Genomic DNA, 12692 nt, shown 5'->3' on the forward strand with positions numbered 1-12692 from the left:
AATGTTCCATTCTGGTGGCTAAAGCCAAAATGAGTAAAGCAAAGCAAGAGATCTATGATAAAGCCGTGAAAAAAAATTAAACCAAAAATGGGAAGACCAAAATCCACAAGAGGTGTTTGCCTCAAGGGGCGAATAATTGACAGGAACGGCACTCAAGATAGATAGTGTCAGGGCATCCAAGGCAATTCTCGCAATGCACTTTATGCACGCGTCTCCTAAACCACAACTCTATTCATACGTGGACTCTAGAAGGTCTTTGTTTGGCAGTATAATAGCGTGAGAACCCGTCAAATGCTTTGTGAAAAGCATTTTCTTAATTCAGTGCTTCTTGACCCTTCTAGGCCTCTACAGACCCCTGATAATGAGGTGAAATAAAAACTGAGCCTAAAGAACAGGGGCCAGGAGGAGAGATATTGTAGAATTGTTTAACGGTACTTGATGAGGAATTAATCTAGCAATCCCGGTCCGGAACTCCGTTGAAAGGTACATTGTGCGGCGTAGATCCACGGTGGCTTCACGATACGAGGAGAGCCTATAAAACTAATACACACAAAAGCAACATGAAGAGAAAAGGCAGAAAAACGCATTTGGTCCCCCGAAAAATGAAAGAATGTTAAGGACCAAGGCAGAAGGAGTCTCAATTGACGTGGCGAGACAAGTTAACTTTAAGAACAAAATCAGTAAAAGCAGAGACATTGCGGGTCAACTAGCCACACATTATGGCCATATGCCACTGAGGGTGGGGTTGGGAAGGTCATTTCATTCATCAACTACTAGACCAGGTCGTTCGAATGGTGGTAGTAGTTATGGCGTTAGTTGATATGCGCATGTATTTGGCTGAGGTTCTAGCTTATTGTCTTTATTTAGAGAACGTCTAACATAGGTATTGTATATATATGCATATATTCAGCCGATCATATCATCTACAAGAGTTATTAAATAGGCCATCCTGGGAAAAGAGTCTGCGGCGGATAACACCCATCACAGCAAAACCTACCAACCAATTAGCCCAGATGGTTCAAATAGAACATAACATGCAAAGGCCAACTCACGTTAAAACAGGCAGTTTATCAAACTGATGAAACTCCATCTTCGTCCGCCACCAATTCAACCGAAAGAAACTCAGACACTGGTCGTTCATCGGCGTCTTCTTGATCCACCTCTCACTACCCCCGGGCATAGAGTCAAAGATTATACTCATTAGCTCAATATCGATCTGCACAAACTCAGGGAAGTCAATAAGTACCCACGCAGCAGCAGGCGAGTCAGCGCCCACAGACATGATCGAGAACGCATGAACCCGAACATGCTCTGTAAACAGCCTCGAGGCATTCTCCATGATATGTTCCGTCAGATCATGGATTGTGTTGTTCGTCGCGCCTTCCTCGGGCTTGAATCGTCGGAAGAATTTAACGGGATATGTACCCGGCGTAGCCAGCAGATACGAATGCGGGATATTATCCTTCAGCGCACTCATTGTTTTCCGGCAGCCATCGCACTGTGTAAGTGGTGAGAGGCAAGGGTCGTCTTTTCCAACGACTGACTGGCCCACGCCTGCTGTTTCGTACGCGCGCCAGCAGTAGTCGCACATAGTACTCAAGTTCGTGCAAACGCTGATTGGGCGTGATGAGGGACTCTTCCCGGCCTCGAACTGCGCCCAGCAGTAATCGCACATTGTGGCATGATCTGTGCAGCCTGTTCCGTAGTAACAAGAGTGGAATTTTTTGATTGGTATCATGTTGAGGGGAAGCGGACGGTGCTTGGTTCGGGATGAGGACTGCATCTTGGCGGTTTGATAGATTGTTGATGTTTTGTTGAGGATTTTGTGGTCGTCTTGAAGGGACAGTTGCAATGGTGGGCTTATATGGTCCGTACAAGCCCCGGACAAAGGAAGACATAGTGCCTTTGTGAACTGTGTTATTGTCTACCAGCCTTTGAACTCCTCTTTCAGAGGCATCTAGCAGGATCATGTACGCCCGTTTGCCTTACAGATGCTGCGAGGTGTGGCTACACCCCTTTACTTATCAGTGAATACAGACCCTTTGGGAGACTCAAAGCCAGGGAGGAGATACAATAGAGTACCGTGAAGGAGAAAGCCTGTGGGATTAGATAGTGTAGTTCCTCGCAGGGACCGAAAGAGGTCGCGTCTTCAACGGCTGAACACAGCTACACACTACTAGAGATTATCGGCAACCTGAATAGACTCTATATTCTATAGCTTCCTGATATTACCTTTCATAGGATAATGATAAAATACTTAAGCTGCGCTATAGATAGTCGCATGTCCCAGGCATAGTGGACTCAAACCGGGTCCAGGACAGATATTTTGACCCTCCCCTCCAACTACGCAACCAGAGGAGCAGGCTTACGGCAATCAGGAATGTTTGTCGTAACAAACCCCTTAGACGTTATGAGAAAAGGGATCTCGGGCATAGGCAAATTTACACCATCATCCGCCTCGGACTCGGACTCATTGGTTCCCGCTTCCTCCTTAACCACGATTTCCTCCTTCGGCTTAACAAACCCACGCATCGGATCCAAACGCCACGCCAAAAACAACGTATTTGGACACTTACCATACGCCGGCAAGACGCACTGAAAGTCATGTATGTCCTGAAAAGCCCGGAATACTTGACCAATAATCTCCGAATTAGACCTGGGAAATTGAATCAGAATCGACACATCGATCTCCTCTTCGTTATGTGGATGTGTCTCGAAGCTGCTATATCCCATCACGAGGATAGGCATCTGGAGAGTGTCTTCCAGCGTACGTCCGAGGTTCTGCGCGAGCCGGACTGCGTAGTCTAGACCAACGTCTGAGAGACGAAATCGACCACGGAATACGACGGGGTATGAGCCTGGTGGAAGGAAACGCGAAAGAATGTATCTTGGGTATTTATCTCGGAGGCGGGTGAATTCCTTTTCGGACCTTGTGCACATGTTGTGGAGTGATGTGCATGGGTTTGAGGGATTCGAGGGCTTGAATGCGCGGGTGCAGTGTGTATAAGCAAGGCGAGGCATGCTGGATTGTAGTTTTGATTGGGAAAAAAATGGGTAGGGGGTGACAGGGTGGGTGGTAGAGGAGGCACCGCTTTTTGAATAATCCCGACAGAAAGGGAGAAAGACTATGTTCATTATCACCGTCTTTATCCTCATATGTTCCTTGTTTGTTTCGTTCTCTATAGACAATGGTTCGTTCTTCGTCGGTTCCCTCATTGAGCCTTCACACCAGTGGAGTTAAAATGGCAGTCATTCGACATCGATACGCCTTTCAAAGAACTTGAATTAGTGGAAGAAGGGACCCCCCAATCTTGCAAAAGACCTTGTGGAAAGAAATTCCACACCGCATACTGACCCCTGTACTGCCTACCGTTACCACCTGGGAAGCTAATATAGCATTATTATTATAACCATTACTTGATACATAATGTCATCGTGAAACTAGTTCCAACTTAATATTGAGACTATTACTGCAACTTGAACTACCATTGCCTAGGCGGCGTACCTAACAATCTCTGAATCTTGTCACGTTTGTACGAATTATACCTCCCTGATAGTAGGACTCTGCAAGAAAGACCCAGCCTCCGACCCCCTATAAACACTGTGCCTTCTCCTTTGACGGGAACTCTCCCCACCATCCTTCGACGAAGGCGGTGCAAGGAAGGATTCGATGTCACTCTCGCGACGCTTCCTTCTCGATTCTCTCCTGCGATGCCTACTGTCTGAATGATTATAACGGGACTTACTAGGTGCTCCGGTGATCTCATTGCGCATAGAAGAACTGCCAGAGAATAGAGACTTGAGGAAGCTTGCTCCCTCTGACTTCGGGCGGGACTTGGACTCCTTAGAACCCCTGTGACTGGTAGAGCTCCGATGACTGCTAGAACTCCGATGGCTATCGGAGCTCCGACGCCTGGATGAGTGTTCAAAGCCGCGCGATTCAGACTCTTCATGTCTGGAGCTCACTCGGTCGTAAACATAGGGGTGAGTTTTAGCCCACCAAGATAGACGCTCGCCACATGGGTGATCTCTAATCAAAGTCGCCTTCTGAACCGTGACGTTCGAAGGAAGGGCCTTGATCATCTCGAGCTCAATCGGCCCATCTTCTTCAATAGGAATGCAAATATCGATGAGAAGCCTGAAATCTCGCAGTTTGCGCTTCTCGTGGCTCATCTTCCTTTTTCGCTCGTCCCGGTTCATGGTCCATCTCCAGAAGAATACCTCAAGGGGTTTCGTCTTCTGGTGACACTTCACAAGCTTACCCGACGCAGTACTGCAGCCCTCCTTTGTCGTCACATCGTACCACTTCCCTGCTCTGTGTGTCCCTGCAGCTGCGCGTCTGACGACGGCGTGGACAGGAACGTCTGTAGAAGTGAACTGATTGAGGCGCTTAGAGACGGCAGCAGCAATGTCACCAGCGTCGTTGGTCTTTCCGTGGAGGACACAACTCAATGTGACTGGATAATATTCCGGGTCACAGTCAAGATACCTTTGTGGTACAGCTGAGGTGACCTTCGTGGACTTCTGTTGACACTCGCCGCACCAGTCCTCGGACGAAGTACATACCACATCCTCGCCTTCTGGTTCGTCATCTGCTTGTGTAGAGTTAGCTCTCCGTTCCCGTTGCCGATAGGCTTTATCGATCACTTTGCGTTTGTACTTCGGAGACGATGATCGGTTTTGTATCCGCACGTGCGATGACCGCCTCAATGGACGCTCAGAAGGCTTCCTTTGCTCGTCAATCTCTTGCTCTTCGAAGCGTACAGATTTCTTTCGCTGCAGGCCTTGAGGCCGCTCTTGGTCCTGGATGGTCTCGCGCTCAAAGTCAGGCACTGGTGGTTCTTGACTGGCCGGCGGCTGACTGGCAACACTGGGCGACGCAGGAGGTGGTCCTGGCGACGATGGTTCTTCCGTTGACTCACGTCCATCAGGTAATGCAGCAGGCGCCGTGACAACATCCTTACTGGCCCGGTGGTTAGACGAAGGGATTGACTTGCGCCTCAGGGCCACTTTTAGGGGTCCTGGCGGCGTAGGTTTAATATCCTTAGGGGCCTCTTCCTGCGGTGAGCTCTTGGGCGGAGTGTTGGATGAAGGGCCGGGAGCAGTGGGAGAGAGTGTCGAATCTTGGAGTTTGACCTGTAGACGCGTCGGATCTGTCTTCTTAACTTCCGTAGGCGCAGGAACCGGTGAAGTCAGCGCGCCAGCAGTAGGAGTGGAAGAAGACTCGATCTCTTCGTCTTTCTTTGGCAAACCGGTGGTTTTCCTAGGCTTGCCCTCTGGTGTCTTCACAGGGTCTGGTGCACTCACTTTGGCCACACATGCAGCTGCTACCGCAGTTGGGGTTTCCCCATCATCTTTGCCCACCTTGGTTGAAATGTCGTCCCTCTGGGTAGAATGCTTAGAAACCGTTGGTTGTTTTGTGGCATTTTGGAGAGGAGTTTTGGGGGACATAGGAGGTTCAACTGGGTCTTGTTCACCGCATTTTGGTAGATTATTTGGCTTGCCAGCCGGCAGGAGGGAAGAGGGACTCAGTGTATCCAGCTTTGTAGCTTCTGGAACCTTTTCATTCACACTAGGTGCCAGAGACGAACGCCGTGAGCTGGCCTCGCCCACCGCTAGTGACCGTTGCAAACCACTGGGGTGGCCAACCGTAGAGGACCTCGCAAGTGGCGCACTCAAACCATTTGACGAGGGGCGCAGGGGAGACACACCAGCAGCATCCTTGTTCATCTTTGCTGCCATGGCAGCGACGCTGGACCTAGGAGCGGAGGGCGAGGGAAGCCGTGGTGCATGTTCCTCCGCTGGCTTATTCTCAGTGGTTGTGTCTGGCTCCTCCTCAGCACTCGTGTCGGGAGCCTTTTTGGCCTTAAGGTCCCCGTTGGAAGCTTTGCGTGCTCCTCCTTTCTTTCCCTTCTTCTGCCCCCTGTTTTTCCCATCACCACCAGTTGGCTTCTCTTGGTCCGGCGCTGGAGCCGGAGTCCCATTTGTCTCATCAATAGTTTGGTCCATAGACCGAGTAATGTCTTCCATCAGAGCGTCCGTGGCGGGCGGCTCATTGGACTTCCGGGAATCGTATTCAGCATTCCACACTTCACTGTCATACAAAGGGCTCCATGAATTGCCAGAGTCTTTCCCCCTGGCCGTCAGTGGAGCGACAGGTGCAGGTGCCCCATCGATGATATCCTGAAGCCACCTGTCATCCCTTCCCACGCCAGGGTCTTTAGAAAGCGCCGGAGACGAAACCGGATCATCATCTTCGAAAGTAAGGTTAGGTTTGCGCGCGGGGGTCTTCTTGGGATTCCTGCGCACCTTGAGGATTTCGGTTCCCTGCTTACCTTCTAATTGCTGCTCGTGCTCCGAGCGTTGGTCCTCGAATGGGTCGTTGGGCACCTCATCCGGCCGGTGCTCATCGCCGGAGTGGTTGTAGAGGTCGTCTTCGGGATCCATTTTGCCTGTAGCTTGTGTAATCAAGTCTGCGAAAAACGATAGTAGGTAGCCGACTGGATCGGTGCAAGTCGAGGTTATGACAACTGCGACTGAGGATTGCAGTCAAATTTGCTAACGCGCTGATTTATGTGCTGGGAGACACAAAGAACAATGCACTCCTGCTATTGAAGGTTCCCTTCATCCGTCGCCTCCAAGGACTTCATTCACACTAATTATTGTTCGCCGGCATTTGCCTTTGTCTGCCCCTTATCAAAATGCTTTGTGGTTGTGATATGAGTGACCGGACCATGGGGACATGATATTTCTTCGGTTTTGCATATCGATGACTGAAACAGGATGATTGATCCTGGACTACCACTTCGTGGTCCATGAATCAAATCCTTATCCTGCTTGAAACCACGGCCTACAGGATAGGTTGACGGCATGGGGAGGAGTAAGGATACTAACCCTGCAAGGCTTGACGTGCCCTCATTGCCGCGTTTGTCCCCAGCACATCTGGATGTCAAAATACTTCTTGAAAGAGGAGAAACTATAGAATTATTACTGAAGTTATTTATTGATTCTCTAAGGATTAGCCGCTGGGAAGCCTCCGTAGGTTGAGTTATCTGTCAATGACGGGACCTCGCTCCCTAGCCCCTGTCACCTTCCACACTGTCAATCCCCCTATGTACATTATGATATCCATTCTTTCATGTTTTTATAGGTTGCATCAAGGTATCACAGAAATAGCTTAATCCAAGAAAAAATAGGCTTAGTTCTAGTTTCAAAATTCGTTCTCATATTACTAATGCACAAAAGAAATCAAAAGCACAATAAGCGCACCCAAGGTCGACTACCGAAAAAACACAAGGTAATCACAGGAAGTATGGAGGTTTGACAGAACTCATTTGTACTGCCACTTGGAACTCGTCCATCCTTCACAAAGAGACAGCTGCTTCAAAGAAATCTGATAAAACCCGTATTTGACCTTGCACTTTCCACCTCCGAGCGCCACGACATCAGTGTTTCCAAACTGCAACTTTCCAAAAAGCTCGTAGACAAGAGAAAGTGAATACTCGCCCTGTTCAGGAGCTACAGCACTCTCGATCCACGTCAGTTGCGCGAGCCCAGCATCCTCCTTCTCAGGCATGAAATCCTGCGTCCGATTCAAGCCACCTAGTAGCTCCAAGTCCTTCAACATTGGCGCATCTTCTTCGACGTACGTCATGACAGAAATCGGCGTAATGACCTTGCCGCCCACCTTTGGGATTTTGACCCAGAAGCAAGCGGGGTGCTTTTGCTGTTTACCAAGGCGGAACTTGAATGGGAGTAGATGTGCTTGATGATCGAAGTTTGATTAAATCTGCTGTTGGAGTTACCGGGGATTTGCGCATCGGGAACCTCAGGGCGGAAGAATAGAACTCTTGGCTTTTTCAGTACATCTAGCTGTCTTGCCGTGAGAATACCCTGTCTTATGAGCTTTCTGTAAATTTGCTCGCACTCGGTACACATTGCCTTTGGGAACTGGCACCTTGTCTTGTTGGATGCCATTTTCGGTGAGGACGGCACGGTCTCAGTTGCTGTGGCAGTGCACATTTTGATGAGAGTGGAACGTGATAAGCTGCAAAATGGTGGGGTTTTTTGACAGTCTTGGTTGCGTACAGGTTAATTTTTGGGAGGAATACCATATATTTATACCTGTTCAGGTGTCGAATGGCATTGGTCATGCTCTCCTGCCCGTGGTTCGTATAAAATGAAGTTTCATGGCTTGTTGCAGAAAGGATAGGTGATCGTTGGGTTCCCGCAGCATCGTGGTTCAAAACTCCTTTAACGTCAAAGCAGCATTTCCACAGCAAGGTAAACAGCCCTTGCTTGAAAGAAAGAATTCAATATCATAGGGCAACTGCTTTTAGTGCAAGTTAGCCCGTTATGACCTTTAAAGGCCTCAGACCCTGAACCACGTTATGAATTGAAGTCAAACTTGACTGAGAAATAGCCATCGCGATAAAGGACATGCTAGGGGTTGATTGGGAGTTTGTATTCGACACAATTCGTACTGGGCGTTTGAGGAGACTGGACTATACACTGTTACACCCTTACATTACGATTGAATCATTGCATAGAAAGTTGATACGGGAAGCCTGAGGTGATGAAATATTTGGGGACATCTTTGTGGCTGAGATCTATCCATTTATGATTATCCGTTCCAAGGGCTAAATAAGTTGTAAAGGTAACAGAAAGATAAAGCTAAACTCCGAGGGCAATGGCGTAAGGGATTCCAACATAGAAGACGACGTCAGGCCCGTTGTTCAATTGTCCCTTCACCCGGTAAAGTCAAAAGGCACACAGATCGGGGGACTCTGATCTTTCAATATCTCGTAAGTCCCTTCAGTGACGACGGCGCGGCCATTGGAAGATTTCCTGATTTGATGCAAGCAGAACTGCATCTTCCCAAGGCAATCGGTGAAGCACGCAATTGAGAACTCACTCTTCTCAGTAACCGTTCGCTCTTCGAACCGCTTCAACCGTGCCAAGCTCTTGTGGTCAGTGGCAGGACGAGGCTCAACCATCCACTTCACCTCATCGCGCTTCGGCAGGTTCCTTAGAATCGTTGCCATTATTTCCTCAGTAACCTAGATATCGTGGTGCACATCCGCCATGACGGAAATGGGCGCCACGAATCTATCTCCAACCACCGACATCTTGATCCAGAAGATAGTATGGCGATCCTTGGGATCCTTGATGAAGGACTTTATAGCGCGGAACAGCTGGAGGATCATGGCTAGTTTGTTGGTATCCAATGTCAGCGGATCCGCATCGACGAATTGAGCACGGAAAAAGATTGGCTTGGTATCTGGGATATCTGTGACGAATACATCTAGCAGGAAGCTCTTCTTCTAGAGCCTGTTGTAACACACTGTACACTCATCGCACATGCGTCTTGGGATATGGCAACCATTGTCAGTTTGCGCTGTTCCGGGTTGCTTCTCAGATTCCTGGTCGCGTGTTTCTTGGGATTTGGACCGCTTCCGAGATGTTTCTGGGGAGTTTGCCCGTGTGTTCTTTGATGCCATCTTGGTGTAATGGATTCAATATATTCTTCCCAGTGGCTCGATAACGTCGTCAGTCACAGCCTGAATACCAGTACCGGAGACTGGCAATGTGATTAGTGCTTATAATTGTCCACCGGCACAATACCCTTTCGCGTCGACACTGCGGGATTTGTCACCCCAACAATGGTGTTCAACCCATTAGATGCAGAAGGGCTCTGAGAATATCAACAAAGTAGGAATACCAGAGTACACCAAATGTAAACGTTGCCTACCTTGCTTTTTTGACAGATTATATCCAATCCTTTGACCGATCGTCACAACAAAGTCCTTCGTGATTTTTGTTTCAAGGTGGGTATTGATATCAGGATTTTTCGAAACGCGACCGGGTCTTCTTACGTTGGCGTGGGAAAGCTGTTTTATCCGTAAACAACAAGATCAATGGCAGCAGTGCAAACCCCTCAACTTACAGACTATTGATATTCCATTGCCTCGTACAAGGCAAACTATACTGTTCACAATAACAAGCATGCATTCTTCATCCACTACCAAGTCAAATAATATACATGCTAACGTACCCACATACGTACAAACGGAAAAAGACAGCCAGTAGCATCATCAACCAGCTAGAAAGGGACCCGGTACTCTGAAAATGTCAAGGCCCCCTCTCCTTCGCCGCCGGAAAGCCCAACATCTGCGTAACACCCGACCTCTCCCCCTCCGGCTGAAACGCAATATTTGACCAGAGCACCAGCGGCCACGCCGCCCTGAGTATCTGATTTTCAAACCACTTCAACCTCCACACAACCGGGTTCAACTCAGTCGGACAATACTGCCAACACCAGTACCCGCCCGCTTCCCTCGGCAACATGCGAAAGACATCACCTACCATTTCCTCATCGACCCCAGTAGCCGCGGGAAAGTCAACAAGCACACTAACATACATTGCCAATAATCCGGGGGCATACGGGATGGAGGCTGGTCGGGTCGACAGACGCATGTAGAATGCCTGCTCGTTTGGCGGGTAGTAGATGTATGGGAATAAAGCCATGCGGACTTTCTGGCCGAATAGCTGTGGTGGGACGAGCGCTCGGTTTATCGAGTCGCAGTGGTATGTGAATATCATGGGGATACTGCCGTTGACGAATGTCCAAGCGCGAGTAGGGACTTGGATGAGAGAGAGGCTGATGCAGATTTCAGCGACGAGCTTGTCGCAAGTAGAGCAATACACGCCGGTGATTGCAGCGGGTAGACACGTCTCACATACTGCTGTGGCACCGGCTTCGTTCTCTGATGGCTCAGTTTGGGTTCCTTTAGACTCGTCGGCGGTGATGGCTTTCTTACGCCTGCTACCCGTGTTTCGGCGCACAGGAGGGGTCTTCGCTGTCTGTTCTTCTGATTTCTTGGCTTTCGGAAGCATCTTCAATAAATTGACCTAAGAGAAGCGATCTGAGGATCTTCTATGGGTTCGCGTTACAGGACTGGAGAACAATGTCTGGCAGCCAAAGGTCGGGAAACGAAAGACCAGGAATTGGCGGGGAAGAGGTATCTATTTATGTTAGTTGGAAACCATAGGAAATAGGAAAAAAAACCTTGTAAATGTCCTTCCATAACAACCCTTTAACAGTTCTATTCACTCGTCTACGAATTTGGGCTTTGCAAGGCCATTCCATGAAGTCTAGGCTCTTGGTAGATGCAAGGCATTCATAGACTAAAGACTAGAAAAACACAAAGTGAAAATCGAGCACGCGCCCTTTACATCGGTATATGATCACCATAGGCTTTGTATATTTATCAGATCAATTCATGGTACCAGCATCCAGGCCCTTGAGACCTGGACGCGTTCGGTACGAATCGTCATCCCGGCGGCGCATGGGCCAAGAAGCACTACAGTTGCAATCCACATCAAAGCTACTGTGAGCTACAATGTCTACATGGCTATTATAACAGCAGCACCAAGAATTTAAAATGTTCATTTCCTGCTACACCCTGTAAAGCTTCCCTGGGTAAAAGAGAACGTACATGGCTTTCTTCAGTTCCAACGTTCCAACTCTTAAGCCTTCGGATCCCACACAATCCCGGCCAATCTAAACGTTCCAAACCCAGAGTAGGGAGGCGCCCACCTCGCCAGATCAAAGTCAACGTGATTCACATCCTTGAAGCCCTGTTTCTTGAAGTACTCGTATACCTGGGGTTCACTTGATACGACAATGGGGATGCCAAGGGACTTGGACTTGTTAAACAGGTGCTCCATCAGTCTCTTACCGAGCCCTTGGCCTCGGTGATTTGGATGAATGATTATGAATGTGAGGTCTAGAATGTATGTCAGACATGAGGAGCTCCAATAGTCGGGGCGCTTGCTGGGGGTACCCACTGAGGTGATCGACATCGGCCATAGGCTTGTCGAGCTCCATGCAGGCTTCTTGCACGGCTTCTACAACATCTGCGTTGAAAAAGTCTGTAGTCCTGTGGGTGGGTGCATCTTCATCCCCGTCTGCTTCGCTGATTTGCGCTTTTTTCGAGGTGAGCCTCTTCCGAGTGACTGTAAGGTGGCCGACGACTTGACCGGACTTGTCATCGATAACGGTCAAGGACTCCATGATCTTGAGGTCCAGATTCTCGAGGGTACTCATGTAGTTCTGACGCTGGATCTCGGCATTGGGCCAGTTGTTGAACAGAAGCCGGTTGATCGTGAGTTTGAACTTTGACTGGTAAAGCAGTTCGCCGGTCGCGGGAATGTCGGCATTTTCGAAAGGGCGGATTGTATAGTCCTTAACGGACATTGTGAAGGGCGTGTAGTATAGGACGATTAACGAGATGAATTGGTTCGCATCCGCTCTCATGGAGTAAGCCCTTAAATAGTTGTTCCTCGATAGGCGCCAGGGTTCATGGCGGCTCGATCCGACAGGATTTACGTTTCCAGTTGCGTGAGTCTGGATCGCCATTCAGCTGGTGGGTACGAATCTTCACTCTCCAGCTCAGGTGCTGCGTAAGCTGCCTATATCATTATGGTTCAGGCAGCAACCACCTTCATGCTCTGTTTCTCAGCGTGCTAATGGATTTCCGCGGTTCAGCTAGGTCGTGGACGGTTGCGAACTCCCGCTTCCTCTAGGTACACCACGATCTACTCAAGAGTGACAAATTATATCCAGTTCGTCAATATCTACGTTGCGCATACCACCCCAGCACCCCACAACCTTGGGAATAGTAAAGTAC

The 12692-nt window shown here is 49.0% G+C and overlaps 5 protein-coding genes across 5 annotated transcripts; all 5 read right to left on the minus strand.

Annotated features, from left to right (window-relative positions):
* Positions 1–1048: 1048 nt before the first annotated feature.
* On the minus strand, positions 1049–1675 carry BDV14DRAFT_195405 (uncharacterized protein; the record flags this gene model as incomplete). The annotated part of the gene is made up of 1 exon (XM_073772194.1): positions 1049–1675. One exon carries the CDS (start codon positions 1673–1675, stop codon positions 1049–1051), a length of 627 nt encoding a protein of 208 aa, XP_073632838.1.
* Positions 1676–2343: 668 nt separating this feature from the next.
* BDV14DRAFT_195406 (uncharacterized protein) lies at positions 2344–3021 on the minus strand (the record flags this gene model as incomplete). Its single annotated transcript, XM_073772195.1, has 1 exon — positions 2344–3021. One exon carries the CDS (start codon positions 3019–3021, stop codon positions 2344–2346), a length of 678 nt encoding a protein of 225 aa, XP_073632839.1.
* A 519-nt stretch (positions 3022–3540) lies between these two features.
* Positions 3541–6447, minus strand: BDV14DRAFT_195407 (uncharacterized protein; the record flags this gene model as incomplete). The annotated part of the gene is made up of 1 exon (XM_073772196.1): positions 3541–6447. The coding sequence occupies one exon, from the start codon at positions 6445–6447 to the stop codon at positions 3541–3543; it is 2907 nt and encodes a 968-aa protein (XP_073632840.1).
* A 3684-nt stretch (positions 6448–10131) lies between these two features.
* BDV14DRAFT_195410 (uncharacterized protein) lies at positions 10132–10896 on the minus strand (the record flags this gene model as incomplete). Its single annotated transcript, XM_073772197.1, has 1 exon — positions 10132–10896. The coding sequence occupies one exon, from the start codon at positions 10894–10896 to the stop codon at positions 10132–10134; it is 765 nt and encodes a 254-aa protein (XP_073632841.1).
* Positions 10897–11529: 633 nt separating this feature from the next.
* On the minus strand, positions 11530–12259 carry BDV14DRAFT_195411 (GNAT family N-acetyltransferase; the record flags this gene model as incomplete). Its single annotated transcript, XM_073772198.1, has 2 exons — positions 11530–11789; positions 11851–12259. The coding sequence occupies 2 exons, from the start codon at positions 12257–12259 to the stop codon at positions 11530–11532; spliced, it is 669 nt and encodes a 222-aa protein (XP_073632842.1).
* Between the last annotated feature and the right edge of the window lie 433 nt (positions 12260–12692).

This window comes from Aspergillus stella-maris (genome assembly GCF_047715825.1).
Source record: "Aspergillus stella-maris strain CBS 113639 unplaced genomic scaffold BDV14scaffold_3, whole genome shotgun sequence".
Taxonomy (NCBI): Eukaryota; Fungi; Ascomycota; class Eurotiomycetes; order Eurotiales; family Aspergillaceae; genus Aspergillus; species Aspergillus stella-maris.